The 18,279-nt window shown below is 33.0% G+C and overlaps 2 protein-coding genes across 3 annotated transcripts; both read left to right on the top strand.

Annotated features, from left to right (window-relative positions):
• The first annotated feature begins 7,129 nt into the window (after positions 1-7,129).
• On the top strand, positions 7,130-12,130 carry LOC114758785 (uncharacterized). 2 transcript variants are annotated; one of them, XM_028947879.1, is made up of 4 exons: positions 7,130-7,403; positions 8,102-8,224; positions 11,189-11,291; positions 11,376-12,130. In XM_028947879.1, exons 1-4 carry the CDS (start codon positions 7,270-7,272, stop codon positions 11,619-11,621), a joined length of 606 nt encoding a protein of 201 aa, XP_028803712.1. In that variant the 5' UTR covers positions 7,130-7,269; the 3' UTR covers positions 11,622-12,130. The 2 variants fall into 2 exon arrangements, with proteins under 2 accessions (XP_028803712.1, XP_028803713.1); XM_028947880.1 differs by having other exon boundaries at positions 7,137-7,364.
• A 3,901-nt stretch (positions 12,131-16,031) lies between these two features.
• On the top strand, positions 16,032-18,010 carry LOC114758723 (uncharacterized). Its single transcript, XM_028947815.1, has one exon. The coding sequence runs from the start codon at positions 16,197-16,199 to the stop codon at positions 17,640-17,642; it is 1,446 nt and encodes a 481-aa protein (XP_028803648.1). The 5' UTR covers positions 16,032-16,196; the 3' UTR covers positions 17,643-18,010.
• The last annotated feature ends 269 nt before the right edge of the window (positions 18,011-18,279 follow it).

Genomic DNA, 18,279 nt, shown 5'->3' on the forward strand with positions numbered 1-18,279 from the left:
GTTGTGATTGTCATTAAAACAATTATTAATCACGTTACAAATTTAAAAAAAAATTCCAAAACGTTAGGCACTTACTAATTTCTCCATGTTTAAAAGTCTATCATATAAGGTGATTAAGCACATTAATAGAGCCGTGAATATTATTATAAGAGTTGGCAACCATATTATAAATGTTTAGTCCCAACTTAAATGACATCAATGGAGTTGTGAATATTAGAGTTGTGTAAAAACCCGATGGTCCGATATGATCTAGTCTAACACAAGCAAACATGATCTAGTCCAGTCTAGAAAAAATTAACCGGAAGCAAAACTGGACCGAATGATCTCTTTAGGTCGGACTGGACTAGTAACTGACCCCTCAGATTAGCTGCTTTAGTCCAATCCAACCCCTCCTTTTTTTTACGTTTTTAACTATTATTTATATAATTTTTATTTATTTTAATACTTATATACAAGTTTTCTTTATCAATTCTAATAATCAAAATTTATCTATTAACTTCCTAAGTGATGAGTATGCATATGTATTTTCTTTAATATAAGATCTATATTGATGAGAATTAATAAATAAAACATGACATTATGGAGAAATTGAAAGGAAATAATCAAAATTGATGAAGTTTGGATCAAAACATGTGAAAAATTTTATATAGTAAGTTGAAATCTTTAAAAAAAAAAAAAATTATGGTCCCAAGCAGTCAAGCAGACAAAAGTCCAATCTAATCTGATCTTGGGATGGTACTAGATTGGACCGGACCTCGGGCTGTCTTTTTCAGCCTGAGGTCTTTATTGGACTAGATTTTGGCAAATTTAATCGAGTCTAGTCTATGCACACTCCTAGTGAATATTGTTATAAGATTTGTCAATCTACTTTACAAATATTAAAGAAAAATCCCAGTTTAAAAACCTAAAAAATACATGATAAATAACTTTAATAAAGTTATGTATATTATTATAAGAGTTGTTAATCATATTACGAATGTAGAAAAAATGGAAATAATAGCCGTTGGGGTCGGAACTCTAGAATCAGGATTTGAATTTCCTTAAAAAAAAGAAATTAGAGAAAATTACAAATAAAGACCCCTGAATTAGTAAATTAGCAGATAACACACCTAAATAAGCTTAATTACTTGGAAGGACCGGGTCTCAAATTGCAATTATAGAATCAAGTCAAAAAGACGAAAATGCCCTCCTTTCTTCTCTTTCTTCTATCACCACATCTCCTTCTCTTTCCTCATTCTCTTTTGATGTTTAGGAGCTTGCAAGTATGGGAATCAAGTGAGTAATATTTCTAACTACACTCTTTTAGATTCTTCCCTCTAAGACCTAGAAAAATGATTTTCTTCTTCATTTTGGTGAGCTACGTTGTGGGTGAGTAGGTTTATACGTTGGGAAAGAATGGGAGTTGAAGTTGATAATGGGAAATATTAATTAGAGGAGGTTGTTATTAGTTTGAGATAGGGTATTTTTGTTTATGGATGTCCCATTGTTGACCTGTGATTTGCGTGGGATTGGTTGCGACAGAAAGAGGTTGGGAATGTTAGGAATGGAAGAGTGAGAGGAAAAATGAAACAAGGTAATGGATGTTTGCTTGATGAGATAACATTGATTGATTTTTATGATGATGGTGATATTTACAATATGTTTAGATATAAAGACAGTAGTGTTTATTTGTACATAGCAGCCAAAGGGAATGATAAAAAACCCGGAACAAAAAATGATACAGAAATGTAAGTGTTTATGTTTTTGCAATAAGTTATTATTTGGTAATGAATTGTTACTAATTCACTTACTAGATTTATAATTTTTCATATTCGAAGTTGTTATTTCACTAACTAAACTTATAATTTGGAATATTTAAACTTGTAATCGCACTAAATAAACTTGTAATTTCTATATCTAGACATGTTATTTCACTTATCAGACTTGTTATTTTACTTACTCGACTTGTAATTTTTATATGCAGACTTGTTATTTGATATACTGTACTTGTAATTTCAATTACTAGACTTATAATTTTTATATACATACTTGTTATTTTACTTACTAAAGTTATAATTTTCATATCCATATCTGTTATTCCTGTAATTTAAATATATGCGTTCTAACTTGTTATTTTGTTGGTAGGATTGAGAATATGTTGGAACTATCACAAGAAATGACTAAGATGGGGAACCAAGAACTAAAAAATGGGAATCATAATTTTAGAACAAAAAAAGTCTACTATTGCACTAAATGTCACCAATCTAAACACATAAAGAGGACTTACAAAAATCCTAACTCATTTTGAAGTTAATTTAGATGTGAGAAAACTAATTTCTTGATGTATAAAAGCTCCACCCTTTATAATTATTTTTAGAGGGAGGGTGTTGGTAGATGTGCACACTACTTTTTTGGTAAGTAGTCTGTTTGGTGATAAGAAAACATTAAGTGGATAGATTATCTTAATGTGTGCTTGTCAGTTGCCACTGAATATTGCAAAAAATTATTACTGTCAGCACATGTTTTTTTGGTTATTTTACATACCATTGTTGTAATTTCTCATGATGGAATTGCAACTACAGACTTGTTACTCTGATGACAGTAACATTATATGATGATTTGGAAGTGGTTATATTTTGTTGATGGGTAGAATAATGTTAACATTTTGTCTTATCAGTTCTAAATGATAACAATATAGATCTATTGAATATTCTGAAGTTAATGAGAAATCTAATCACAGACTTACAATTTCACTTCTCAAACTTGTTATTTGGCTTACTATTCTTGTCATTTAGTTTACCACTTTTGTCATTTGACAGTAAAATGCAAAAATAATATCAACATTTTATGAAACTCAATTATAGAATTATTATTTCGCTTATCAATCTTGTCATTTGGCTTACTACTCATATCATTTGACAATGAAATGTGAAAATAATAACTTTTTATAAAATTTAATTTAATTAGAAATCCAGTCACATGCATATGATATTGCTTATCAAACTTATTATTTGAGTTACCACTTTTGTCATTTGGTAGTGAAATATGAAAATAGTGACAATTCAAAGTGAAACATATAATAATCTCAAATTTAAATGTTATTTCAGCAATACATAACTATCAACAATGGCCACTCATCAACAAAGTAAAACATATTATACCTATCTTAAATGCAGTAACAATATATACAATTTATCCTTATTTTCCTATTGAAACTATTTATAAAGACTTCCTCTTTCTTTTGGTCTTCTGTCCCTTGTTAGTTCCTGTAAGTTAAGTATAACAAATAATAAGTTCAGTATATCAAATAACAACTTAACTATTCCAAATAACAAGTTGAGTTTAGTAAATGACAACTAAAATATTACATAAAAAACTATATCAAATATAACTTAAATATTGCAAATAACAAGTTGAGTTTAGAAAATTATAACTTAAGTATAATATATGACAAGTTACGTGTATCAAATTACAATTTTACTATTCCAAATAATGAGTTCAGTTTAACAAATCAAAACTTAAGTATTATATATGACAAGTTAAATATATCAAATAATAACTTCATTATCACATTCAATTGAGCAAAAACCATTAACTTAAATCAGTCCAGAAAATGATACTATTTTCACATTTTAGTTGCCAATAACAAGTTATTATTGGGAAATAACAAGCGGTGATTAGGAAATAACAAGTCCTAAGAAGCTAATACCATTAACTTAGTTTAGTCTGAAAAGTGACATTATTTTCATATTTTACTTGCCAATAACGAGTCATCATTGAGAAATAACAATAATGTTATCACCAATAATAAAAAACCAGTATATCCATGGCAGCAACTTTTTCATACAGTTCAAAAAAAGTAATACATCCGCATTTTTATCATTAATAGCATATATATACAAAATAATGATATTGTTATGCCTATCAACAAAATACCATGATTTTCAGAACACAATGTAAAATTGATGTCATCATATGCAGAAAGCATGTAGTTACAACTATAAAATATTCACTCATTAGAAAGTCCAGATATAAAGAATGTAACTGAAATTCGATCCTTTGACATGAAAACCAGGGAAAGCAAATATATTAGATAGTTCAAATGGTAAGAACTAGAAGGCAAAGAAAACTGTACAAGATGGAGGCAAAGAAGAGGATAAACAGAGAAATGAACTGCAAGTGAAACCCTTGATTGGGAAGAGAGAGACACATTCACAGCCTTTCTTTTATTGATATTGGACAGAAACTCATCAAAACTCTATTTCTCTAGCATCACAGTCTTCACCGATGTCACTGGGTCGTTAAAAGATTTATCATGCTTCCAATTAGAACTTGTACTATAATAAAATTAGAAAGCTTCCTTTATATCAATCTTATCACATTTTTCCAAAGCTACAAAGTATTTGACTAAAATCAAATTTCCCCCCACCTGTATGATCAGTTCCTCACCACCTCAACTAGAAAAATTAATTTCTTTCAAACATGAAAGGGATTTTATCATAATGTTGGGAATCACTCTTTTAACATATAATAGCAGAAAGATAAATGCTTTTGATATTTAAGAGAATTACCCAACTCAAAAATGGATTTTAAGATTTAGAAAACTCTAAAAAAACAATTTCACATCAGAAATGAATTTCTGATATGGGTCATATCTTACTGTTGAATCCTAGCATAAAACTAATATAGAAGGCATTAGTACCATCCTTTATGAGGCATAAATGAAAAGGAGGCATAAATGGTGATGCTTGAGAGGCATTGAAAATTTTGTTGTATCGATTATCATGTCAAATTAACCCTATCAATTGCCAATTTATTTCTGCCAACTGTTAGTATAATATAGAACAAATTAAAAACTATATCCGATTTTAAATTTTAAATGACAGCACAACATAAATTCAAAAAGAATTACATATCATCACCCATGGATAGCGTATTCTTTTTGCATATTTGGAGGGTTGCTCAAAGGTTAAAGCAAAAGACATCTAATTCACGAGCAAGCCTAACCAAATAACTAACATAATTTCATCCCAATTTTAATGGAACATTGAAACCAAAACCAAATACCTCAATCTTATCGGGCTTCGTAGTGTTAGACTTTAATCCCTTGAGAGAGACTATGCACGCATGAGATGGTGCAATGAAATCAAATCTCCAATGCGAAGAGGTTGGGTCATTTTCTTAACTTACAAAGGAAGAATTTTGGAATATTGATTTAAAGACTTTTCTTCACAGCTCTCTCAAACAAAGCCCCATATTGTTCAGAAATAGAGAGATGGAGCAAGAGGGAAAAGTGAAAGCCGCACCTGCTTGCTGTCGAGATTGAGACTGAGGGAGACGACATTCAACTTTGGACAAGGATTCGTCATCGGCGTTGAAGGAGGATGAGGATTTGGGGAGCAGAGGAAGAATTGGAAAAGAACCAGTCTCTCATCTCAGTCGAGGAATAGATGAAGGATTAGGGGAAAAGTAGAAGGGTATTTTCGTCTTTTAATCAAGATTTCATAATTTCTATTTAGGATCAGGTCTCTATAGTAATTATATAAATTCAAGGACTTAGATCGCTATTTTATACTACCTTCGATCCTAATTATAAGACCTAGTTGACTTATTTGAGGAGATTAAGGAAGTAAGTTAAGTTAGTTATTTGTAATAAATAAGTGTTGTCATTCCTAAAATATCCTTGCTAATTAAGTGTATGGCTAGAACTATTATTATTAGAAGGACTATCTTGGAAAAAAATGCATAAATGTGAGAGAAAAAATAGATTGGGGTCTTATAATTACGACCAAACAAAAAGTCAAATGGGGTCTTATATTAAGGACCGGAGGTAGTATATTCCAAGGTCCTTATTTGTGATTTTCTTAAGAAATTAATTGTCAACATTGTAAATTAGTCAATATTTGAAAATTTTAATTTAATTACCGATTTGAAATTTTGCAAAATTGAGTAACATTTTGTTTTTGAAAATTCAACTATAATTTTTTTTTTGAAATTTTTCTAGAAGACTATTTAATTATTTAACTTGACTTATTTCAAGTGATTTTATTTTGCATGGATAAATATATAAGATTAGGTTTTTCTTCATAAAAGTATAAAACAATTTTTTTTCCTTAAATGATTTGGATGGTTTAAGCAGGGCAAGGATTAGCAATGATGATATTACGCGGCAGAGATTTTAATTAAGATAGAAAGACATTATTGTACCTGTAATTTTTTAAATTGACCATACTGTATGCCGAGACCCTATAGCCTATCCACTGTCTTGTTAAATAGCCTTTGGAGTTATAAGTGTGGTTGCTCTCTCACTAGGATGTTTCGTCTGTTAGCCTGAGCGTTTGAGGTCTTGTTAAGTAGCTTTGGGAGCTATAAGTGCTGTTGGTCTCTCACTAGATGTTTGGTTCAGCATTTAACCAATCTCACTTGTAGTCAAAAGCTATGATTTTTAAGCCCGATTGAATAAGTAGGATGGTTCTGCTTTTATCTTATGAGATCGGGCTTTTAAGGGGACTTTGGGGCCACTGATCATCATCTTCAACGTGCTAGGAGAGGGGGAGTTCACCGACTGGACTATCGCTGTTCATATTCTAATTTTTCAAGCGAGCAAAATGCAAGTGAGGAGCTGGAGGCCGACTGAATATGGAGCTAAGGGAATTTGCAATATTTTTTTTTACATTTTTCTGATATTTTCAAATTTAATTCACTTAATAAATTTCACTTCTTTATATTAAATTAATTTAAATTTATTGTATTATGTCAATTCATTTTTTATATTTAAAATATTTTTTATAATTTCTCTAAAATTTTAAAATTTAATTCACTCATTAAATTTGACTCCTTCATAAAAAAATTATTTTAATTTCATTGTATTATGTTAAATCATTTTTTTAATCATGTTCTATTATTTATTAAAACTCAAACTCATTTTGGTCATTTTACAACCAAATTTACTTTTATTCAACTATAATCTAAATGAACTTTTACTAATATCACTTTTACAAATTAGCTTTTCTGAACTCCAATTCAAACATAATTTAACTTTTACCAGCTTCACTTCCATATAGGCTACTTTTCCAATAATGTTTTACCAATAGTTGAAGTGACTTTGTTTGGATGGCAGGAAAAAAAAAAAAAGAGTTGTTAGCTGTTTATCGGCCCATTTTTACGAAGAGCGAACAAAGCCCATAAAGAAAAGTCCAAACGGCGTCGTCGAGCTCAGTGCGTGCAAGTTTTGCAGGATCGCTGTCGAGCAAGGGACGGCGCAAGCCGGAGAAGAAAGAAGCAGCAGCAATGTCGTTTATGCGGGGAGATTTGCTGTGTCGAACCAGAAAGCTTGTGAAGGGTTTGGCCCAGACCGAACCCCTATGGCTCAAAGCCATGGAACAGTATGTGTCACCTCTCTCGTCTGGTATCCTTCATTTTGGGTTTGTCTTTAAATGGTTCCTAGCGTTTTGTTGCCCTTTTGATTCAACACCTTGATTTCAGAGTCATTCTGTTTAGTTGCGTTTTGTTATTTTTGAATCATGACTTCATGGGGTGGGTGTATGGTTGAAAATTTGCATATGAAATTTTGGTTGGTGAAGGATGCTTTGCATCCTTTTCTTGTATCTAGTTTTTGAGCCCAATAGAAAGGAGAATTATTCATTTCGATGTCATCCTTGAAAACTGAATTTTTTTACTGCAATTATTAGTGTTAATATTACAATGTGTTTGGTTCTGGGTATTTTAATAAAGGCATGTTCTTCTTAAGTTTAACAATTGCAGTTCAGTCCCCGAAAGGGTTTAACAATTGCAGGAATACTTCTCTCTAAAACAGTAATTTCCGTCAGCATAGGGATAATTGAGCTCAATAAGGATTTCTGGTCTTATCTTCTGATTTATTTATTTAGTTTTGGGTTTAGCTCGCATGGCTACTATTCTGGTTTTTGTTTTTGTCTTTCTGGTTTAAATTGCTGTTTTGTTGTTTGTTTTAGTGAACAATTGTATTGTGTGGTGTTTTTGTTGAATTTTCATACTTTGGTCAAGAAAATATATGAGTAGCTTCATTGTCTATGCTGGCTTGTTTTGTCCTTTTAAGAAGAATGTGGTGTTTTTAATATCTCATTTAATTGTGTTTTAACAGAGCACCGCCTGCAACATTTCCTCGACCTGAAGGGAAAATTAAAACAATCACTCTTCCGGAGGATATTTACATAAAGAAGTTTTATAAGAAATATCCGGATTCAAAATACTTTGATGCCATCAAGTATGCTCTTTTTTCTATATCTTTATTATCTTCCTTTACAATTTTTAGTATATAATCCTTTATCTTCCGTTATGCTGTAAGATTCACATATTGCAATGAGTTTGGCTTTTGTGTGGTGCTCTAGCATTTTCATGAGAAATTGTTACTGAATACTGATGATCCAAAATTTAATTTACTCATATCCAATTTGATTAATGGTAGAACAGGACAAAAAGCGGTGATTTTCATCAATTATGGTGCTTATGGATGGGTAACTGATTGGGCTTACAAAAAGAAAGATAAGAACAGAAAGTAGGAGAACAGAATTGGAAATAAGAGTTGAGATGGAAGAGAGGGACATAGGACCAGTATCTGCAATCCTGAGGGAGAAAAGAGAGATTATCTGAATGAATAGTACATATCATCATGCCCATAACGTCTTACACGACAAGTTTATATTAGTCTGCCAAATAACCGAAAGTAACCAACAATAGAAAATAACTGACTCCCCTAAGATAGAAACTTAAACGACTGATATAAACTAACATTAAACTGCTTTAAACCACCTAATTTTGGCTCTTCTCTCTGGTATAAACCAGAAGTGGTTGCTGCCATCTATCAGTAGCTGGAATTGTGTTTCTCTCGTTTGCACTGTTACCTCTCTGAGTGAGCTTTATTTGTGTCGTTTTTCTTTCATTGGTAGAAACTTTTTGGATCTCACAATTGTAGCCACGCTAGATTACATTAGCCTGTATTATGTTGATCATTTACATTAGTCACTATTAACATATTGCAAAAAACGAAATTCCACCAATATTAGAGCGGATGCACTTATAAAATGCAGATTTGTCGTATATTTTTGTTTCTCCTGGGTCCCCAGAACTACAACTTCATCATGGTTGGTTTTATTTTGTGTTTACTTTTTGTAGACATGTCCACGTTATATAGCAAAGTGCTATGCAAATGCTTGTTATGTTATAGACCAGACACATGAGCTCTAATAAACTTCTGGATATTGGTTTTGTTCTCTTAAAATGTATTTGGAAGAATAAAAGCCCTGTATATCGAAAGGCATTTCTATGCTTGGTGCAAAGTTTTCCACTATTCACTCTATTATTCACTTCATGATTTTTACTTGAGTTCCATGGCCGTCGCATGCAGTCAAGATACCCAGGATACAAGCCCCCAGCTGCACTTCGCTGTAATAACAGCCTAGCAATCTAAATAATCCTTTCCTATCATCATCTGCATTATAACAACTCTGCTAAAACATCCTGTCCTCGAGGGTCTGGATGTTTCCAAATTTCAAAGATACAGTGCAAAAGTCCAGAAGAATTCAAAAATAAAATCAAAATTTATTGTAGTTTCCTGAGATTCCTATTCTGCAACTTAGGATTTGTGTTTCTTTCAAAAGCACGAAATGTAATGTAACTTGAGCGAATTACCTGTAATCCAAAGCCCTATTTTTCATATCCGTTTATTCTTTTGGGTTGGAGCTAAAGTGACTAAGCTGATATTTTGAGCTAGTAGCACAATCTCCACTGCACCTTCCTTTGCTACTGATTCTAAGAAGTTCTCTGGAACTTAGAGAAAGTGCATAGCTGTCTTGCTGTCTCCCCCCACACGTGCGCCTGCTATGATGTCAGATGATAGTGATTGGGTTCCAATGAACACTGCCATTGGGTGCAGACTGAATATTCTCTGACCTGGCAATGCAGAAGAGATGCTTCATACAAGGTTCTGACCTCCCTACTCTCTTCGTCTTAACTAAACCAGCTTGGCCAAGAGACCCAGTTTCCCTCCTGTTTTGCAAATCGTGATTGAGTATTCTCCAGCCAGTGAAAACCAGCGGGCAAGAGATAAATTCCTGAATCTGGGTATTCTCACTGCTTCCATTATTGTAATCTTAGGGAGGTTATTGAATTTTATGATGCACTTCTTGGCTTGATGAAACTGGATTTTTATATTCTTCAACTTTCATAATCCTTGCCGCCACTTTCTTCGGTGGCTACTCCTTGGCTTCTTGTATTTCCTTTCTGGCATGATGCATTTCTGTCACCACTGTGCGCCACTCTTCCCTTGTGCATGTGCATTAATGAAGCTAGCTCCAATACCATTTCCCATAAAATTTCCCATCATTAACTCTGCCGTTCTGTTCACAAGCTTGCATAAGTATCCGTGGCCCTTATATACTACTCTCAACCTAATTAATCCCTTGTCATTTGTGTTGTAACTACAAAAATATGCTCTTAGGCTTGTTATGGGAGTGTCGTTTGTGACCTCCAATGATGATCTGCACATGAAATTTGTGAGGATTCAATGTATGATACGTATGGGGATTGGACAACATTGTTACATTTTAATAGTGCTTGTTTGTCTTTCTCGACCTTGTGTCTGGGTCTATGATGGTGTATCGGTCTCCACTGCTCTATATCTCCTTCTAGTAGAAGTTTGAAAAATAAAATGATTATTCGGATCTATTTAGTGGATTATAGTCTCAGTTCCTCTCCAAGAAAAAGGATGGAATGTATAAAGTTTGATTCTTGTTTATTCTCTCTTTTCAATTTTCTAGATCTGCCTTATCAGTGGTGGACTGAGTTAATTGATGAGGATTCAATCATATCGCTAATTATATTGGCTGATAAAATACTTTTAAGGGCTCGTCATTGAACTGCGTGAAAAACTATTTTGTTTGAGTCTGTGTCAACATTGAGACAACCCTACTTTCTTGTATATTTTTCTGTTACGCAGAGTCTTCAAGTATTCTTCTACCAACAAATAAATCCTTTAAGCTTCAAACCAGCATATCAGGTTTTAATGTTTTATTCAAGTGCCATGCTTCCTCAGCTCAATATTTGATTCTTATTTTAAGACTTCTCAAATGAGGTGTACCATGCCAAAATATATTATTGGTAATGGTGAAAGTGAAAAGTCAAATGCATTGATTATGTCGCTTATTCATATATATGATTAATGTTTCAATAGGATATCTGCTTTTGATCCCCCTCCATCTCGGGTCTATGCTTCGAGGGTTTTGGAGTTGACAGAGCGGGGAGTTACTGAGGCACAAGCAATGGCTGTAGCTGATGTATGTTCCTACTTTGCTGAATGTATTCTCCACAATATGTTTTTCCCTTTACTCCAATAATCACTTGGCTCTTCTGCTTCATAGAGGGAATATCGAGCAGAGGTGACAGCAAAGAGGAAAGCACATGCTCGTTTGAAACAAATTGCCCGTCTTCAAGGGAAGAAACCTCCTCCAAACCCTTATCCTAGTGCAGTTAAGGAGATACAAGCTGAAGAGAGGAAATATGTCCGCGATCGCTTCTTTGATCCCAAGATACGTAAGATTGTGGAGCAACAGAAAGCGGACTATATTGAGTCTAGGCAAAGAATGGGAATGGCAAGCGATTATTGAAATAAATAAAAAGGCAAGGTGACAGAACATTGAAGTCTACAGATCTTTGGCAAATGAGCTTCGATAAATCAATGCTCAATAATATGTCCTCTGCTTTAATTATAGTTTGGTCAAGTACTGAGCCATCAGATTACGTTAAATGCACGAAGTTCGACCAAAATTACATTCAAGCATCCTCATTGCTTCCCTTTTTGATTCTTCCAGCGTACCCATATTGGTACTCTGGCTGCAGATTCTGCCGGATGTTTGTTAGACTCTGTATTTTTCTCCATCGTCCTGTGCATTTACTGCTTTTTAATGTAGTTTCTTTCCCCAGTACCCTAACAATAAGGCTATGATAAAAAGCGTGTTATCTGCTACAAAGGGTTTGGAAGTTTTTGAAGCACTTGTGGACAAACTTTGATATACATTATTAGGGGATTAGATGAACCTGAAACCATTGGTTATTCATGTGGATATTGTATGATGTTGCTTTCTTTAGCAGATCGAGTCAATTAAGTTTGAAGTTTCGCGCATGAGCAAAGTAGATTTATTGATGACAACATCATTTGTTTCCAAATCCTACCTGCCATAAATTTAAGATAGCTTTGCCGGCTATCCTCCCCTAAAGTTATAATTGGGCAAAGGAACAGGCTTGCTTACCTATCATTGTTCAGAAAACTGAGAAGAACAGCTGGGTCAATTTAGCAAGTTCAAATATATTTACGTTATTTGTACTGGTAATTTTGAGACCAATGATAATATGGTTTGGTAGGTTCTCATAGTGAACGATTTTAGTTGTTCTGTATAGTGTCTGAATAATAAAATCAAAATAATGATATGTCTAATGATTCTTTAATTTTAAAAAATTAAGAATAATTAAATAATGGAAGCTTCTTTTCCCGCTTTGAATAGTTAAATGGGAGTTTGAACGTTTTGTAACTAGGGGTGGTAATACGGGCCAACCCGCGGTTACGGGTTGGCCCGTGACGGGTTCAATCCATATGACTCGGGTTGAAAAGCGTCGTTTAAAGGCGGGTTGGCTTTTAGCCAACCCTAACCCGCCAAGGTGGGTTGATGGGTTGGCCCGCCAAAAATTATTTACTTTTTTTTTTTAATTTTTTAATCTTTTAATATTATTTTTTTATTCAATATTTAAAAAAATATAATGATATTTTTACTTTTTTCTTGAAATATTTGATTGAAAATACCAAATAAATTATATAGGTATTTTTTTTTAATTTTTTAGATATAATATCATATATAATAATACAATTATAATAATTTTAAAAATTTTAAAAATAAAAAAAATATATGCGGGTTAGCCCACGGGTTGGCGGGCTAACCCACGGCGGGTTGTGGGCCTAACGGTGCGGGTTGGAAAGATTCGTTTATTGGCGGGTTGGTTTTTAGCCAACCCTAACCCGTTATTTTTGACGGGTTGGCGGGTTGAACCTGCGGGTTGAACCCATATTACCAGCTCTATTTGTAACCATGTTTTTCGAGGGAGGGCTTATGTCAAGTTTTCTGATTATTTTTTTATTTTATGTGAATTTATAATTAAATATTATTAAGTGTTAATATTTTAAAAATAGGACCATTGAAAAACTTGATGTAATAAATATTTTTTTTAAAATAACTGCGTTTATTTTCATGTTAAAAACTATCAAAATTACAAATAACTACTAAATATGATTTTGGTGATTTCTACTGGTGTTTGTGTCCGTGTGTCTCTCCCTCTCTATATATATTTATATAGAGAGAGAGAGTAAGGAATATCAATAAAGAATGTAAATAAATGGGAAAAGAATTCTAGAAACTTGTTGCAGTATAAGGTTTGAGAAAAGATAAGGGAGAAAAAGGGATTGCACGAAACGGAAAGACTGAAGATTGGTACAGGGTTCCATTTCCATGTGTCTTTATGTATCTTTCCTTCAGGGACAAGAAAGCTATTTCCTTCTTTCTTTTTGGTGTTATATGAAGAAAGAATTATTGTAAATAATTAAAGATAATCCTAAGGTGAACACTTTCACTGTGTGGGTTTGAAAAGATTTAAGCTTTAAGCATATAATCAAACAAAAAAGAAGCCCTCAAATACTACAAAAGCGAAATTGAATTAGTGATTATATAATCTCAAAGTATCACTTTCTTGTAACTTACACAAGTCTGTCTTGATTTTCAGGGCAACAACTTGAACTTATCCATTCGCCAGAATGAAAAAAAAAAAAAATGTCTATACTGCATTTGGAGTTTATCTTTCATTTGTTGATCAAAATAAAGAAAAATAAAATACAAGTCATATCGATAAAATATGACATTTTTCTTAAAAGTCTGAAGTATTGAAAATTACTGTGTTTTTACTTTTTACTTAATTATTTTTCTTTTCTAATTTTTTCTGCTACCTTCACTCTCCAATTTCCTTAGCATAAAGGTACACACACACATGAGTGTGTCTATTATATATCTATGCATTTATTTATGTACATATTAAACCCCATTTTTTATAAACAATAAATGGTGTAACCCGTTTTTTAAAAATATGTGTAATATATGGGAAAAAACATGTCTAGTTTAAATTAAAAAATGACTAAAATTAAAAGTTATAAATCAATGTATATTCAGAAAAATGTCTAAAAACAATCAAATTTTGTTGGATCATAGCATGATGCTCTCTTCTCTCAATAATAATAATTAACTTGATTCTCTCAATAAATGACTATTTTAATATTTTTAAACTTTAAAATAATAATCTTTCAAATTTATCACCCAATTATTTAAGAAAGTGATTTTCATATTGTTCTAAAAGGAAGTTTATTTTTTACCCAGAAAAAAGAAGTTAATTCATTAATGGCAAGTTTTCTCAATAACAGCACTACTCATCACGCTTTGAATAAAACTCTAGACTCGGGTTTGGTATTGATATATTTGGACATGAGTATGTTTAAATGTATAAAATATATTTTAAAAAAAGAGTATATTGTTTTTTTTCCTTGTCTCGAAAGAATTTATTTTTATTTGACTACAATCAGAAAAAAAAATTTTTACTTGAAAATACTTCTTAAAATTAAAATAATTAGAATCTAATCTCATTCAAAGCAGCTTGTTAAAATAATTAAAATTATGACTTATTAAGAGACCAATTTTCTTTTGGGTGAAATTAAGAGACCAATTTTTATCCTTCTACAATTCCACTTACTAATTTTTTAATAGTAATCTTTAATCCGAGAATAAAATCCGGAGAAGTGACATGATCATGACATCATGTCACGGAATAAACGTTTTGTTTTTTTTAAACAAAATGGAATAAACGTGTTTACAGATTAGAAGTTTAGAACTGCTAGTATTGGTATTGGATGGCAAATTGTCAAATCTAATCTTACATTAAAAAAAAGGAATAATTAATATGTAAATTATTGTAATTTTATCTCAACTTTTAATCAATCTTTTATAATTATTGGATTCTTATAGTTTTCTCAATTATAAATGTTGATCCTTATACTTATAATTTTTTAATTGTCAAAGAAATGGTGTTAGTAGCTTATGATATGGCTCTCACACAATATATATCTAGATTAATTTTGTTAATGATCCAAATCAACTAGATTATGCATTATATATACCCATCCAATTCTTAATATAAAATCTAATTATTAAGTTAATTTTGATTCTAAATGTAAGATTTATTTGTCATTTATCAATTTTTTTTCAAATCATCTCTATTAATACTCTATCAATCATAATCAAGTAGAAGAAGAAGATAGGATATTAAGTAAGATGATTATAGTATTTTAGGAAAATTATGTCATTTTTTTATAATTTACTAACTTACTTAATTTCTTTAATCCAATCAAATTAATTAAATAAATCTTATATTAAGGATTGGAGGACAATGTAAGAAGATAGTTGTGAGCATAATAATTTACATATTACTAAATAAGTATTTACACCAATTATAATTAACTAATTATAAGCACGGTGACTAATGTTTATAATCAAGAAAAAATTATAAATACTCAATGAAGAGGGGAAAAATAAAGAACAATTAAAAATTATATGAAACTTAACTAATCAGTATGAATACTGACGAATTAATTTTTGTCAAGAAAATGACATTTACGTACTAATAATTGATAATTAATAATCAAGGCCTCACGTGGAAAGGAAAAGCCAATTCATCACAAAAAGTTCTTTTAGCAAAACCTAATCTGCGGATTTTGGCCCGTCGGCATCACCCTCCTGTAATCTTCCTACAATTATATGTTTTGAAGTTGACAATTATAATTCTAATATAATTTATTAAATTCCATAAATTTTGAATTTTTTGATTTTTTTTTAAACAAACAATTTGATGAATTTTATGCAGTTTCTGCAAGAAAGATCGAAAGGCGAAAACTTCCCTCTCTGTAAAAGCAAACAAAGCTGAAAGAGGCCACCGCAAGTGGTGAAAAACGGAGACTCGTCGCTTCTTTTGCATTTCTTTGCCTTCTTTCAAGCTTGAACTGGCACCACAGAATTTCCTTTTTGTCTGTATCGAAAATTCCTCTTCAAGATTCACCATTCAATTCCTGATTCAGAAGAGCTCGTCATTCTACAGTCATGGATGCACTCAAGGCTTGTAATGCTATCCCAGCTTCGAATTTCCAAAGATTGACGAATCCGTCAGCTTTGATGTCGACGTGGGTGTTGACGAAACCCAAAAGGGTCACACTGTGTTTGGCCAATTCTTGCGTCCAAAACAGGGCTCGTTTCTTCTTTCGTTGCTCGAGAAAACCAGGTACTGAGACGAATAACGAGACTGGCAGTGAATCCGTCGCTGATCCCGATTCTGTTTCAGAGTGCGAAGAGACGTCGGAATCGGAATCTGGCACAAGCGAAGCGTTTTCTTCTCCTTCTTCGCCATTACCTTCTTCATCTAGAGGATTAGTCTTTGATTTGGGTTCTTCAAATTCGTGGGATAGTGCAGATATTGGATGGCCGGTCGTGAAGAGGTTTCTTAGCGATGACGAAGAGAGGTGGTACATGTGGTATTATGGGAAGTCTAATGAGAACCCACCTTCTGACTCGATTGGATTAGCGATTTCAAGCAATGGGGTTCACTGGGAGAGAGGGGGAGGAATTGCTGAAGCGAGTTCCGAAGTGGGCAGTGTGATGAATTGTGGTAAAGATTGGTGGTCATTTGATACAGAAGGCATTAGGCCTTCCGAGGTTTTGGTAATGTCTAGTTCAAGGTTTAGATCATCTAATCCTGTTTATTGGCTTTACTACACTGGATATAGCTCTGAGAAAATAGAGTTCTTTGATAATTCTTTGAAATTCATTTTGGAAAACCCAGATGGGTATTGCACTAGTAATGTAGAAAGTCAAGAAAATAGAACAAGTCGGGGGATGTTGAAGTCCTTGCCTGGTTTGTGCATAAGCCAAGACGGGAGGCATTGGGCTAGAATTGAAGGGGCTCATCACAGTGGAGCCTTGTTTGATGTTGGGTCTGAGGGAGAATGGGATTCTTTGTTTATTTCTTCTCCACAGGTAGTTGTCCATAGCAGTAGTGACCTGAGGATGTACTACCATTCATTTGATGTAGATAAAGGGCACTATGCTATTGGGATTGCCAGGTCAAGAGATGGAATCAGGTGGCTGAAGTTGGGGAAGATAATGGGAGGAGGGAAAGCTGGTTCTTTCGACGAACTTGGAGTGATGAATCCTTGTGTAGCAAGAAACAGGAAGGATGGGGACTATGTGATGGCATATGAAGGTATTGCTGCTGATGGAAGGAGGAGTATTGGTGTGGCTGTGTCTCCTGATGGATTGAAACAATGGGTGAGACTTCAAGACAAAGCGCTTCTACAGCCAGCAGAGAAAGGTTGTTGGGATGATAAAGGAGTGGGATCTCCATATCTGGTTTCTGTGGATTCTAATGCAGGTGACTGTTGGAGGCTGTATTACGGAGGTGTTGGAGATGGAGGAAGAGGAGGAATAGGAATGGCACTTTCTGAAGCGAAGGACATCACAAGTTTTACAAGGTGGTCAGGCTTTCAAGTATAGAATCCGTTTTCATGGCTTGCCCTGTTACTACATTCTTATGATTTCACATTTTAGCTAAACCTGGACATGTTATAGTGAATCTGGGATAAAACACTCGGAAAAACTATTTCTTAGGAAGTCAGTAATACTCAGTTGTAGAGATTGTGTACTTTTTTGTTTTTAGTCATAGAATCTGATAGCAGGCACAGGAAATTGTATCTCTTCCATTTAAATCTGACTGCAGAATGAAACACTTGTCTTGTTCCATATTGCTTATTTGGTTGCTGTGAACTGCAACTTTTCTGACATAAAAGAATAGTCTTTCTGATTCAAACATGTAATATTTTCTGCTGGGGCAAATGAAAGAAAAAAGTAATATTTTCTCCTTCCTTGATTGTACTTGGCTCTAAATTGCAGACCAAATTATGTGATCTTGGTTTGAGACTGTAATGCTTGTTATGAAACAACAGAACAATACTTGACATTTTCTGATTCTTGTTGGTTCTTGCTGGTGTGAGCGTTTTTGTTTCATGTCAATTGCTTTAGCAGTCAAAAATTGGTAAATCCAAATGAAAATCAAGCAATTTCATTAAACCCCATTTAGAAAATAACTAAAATACCTCACCCATAACCTAAATAAGTGGACACACACCCCTTG

This window comes from Neltuma alba, unplaced genomic scaffold (genome assembly GCF_004799145.2).
Source record: "Neltuma alba isolate B1F8T4 unplaced genomic scaffold, ASM479914v2 tig00010746_pilon, whole genome shotgun sequence".
Classification (NCBI taxonomy): domain Eukaryota; kingdom Viridiplantae; phylum Streptophyta; class Magnoliopsida; order Fabales; family Fabaceae; genus Neltuma; species Neltuma alba.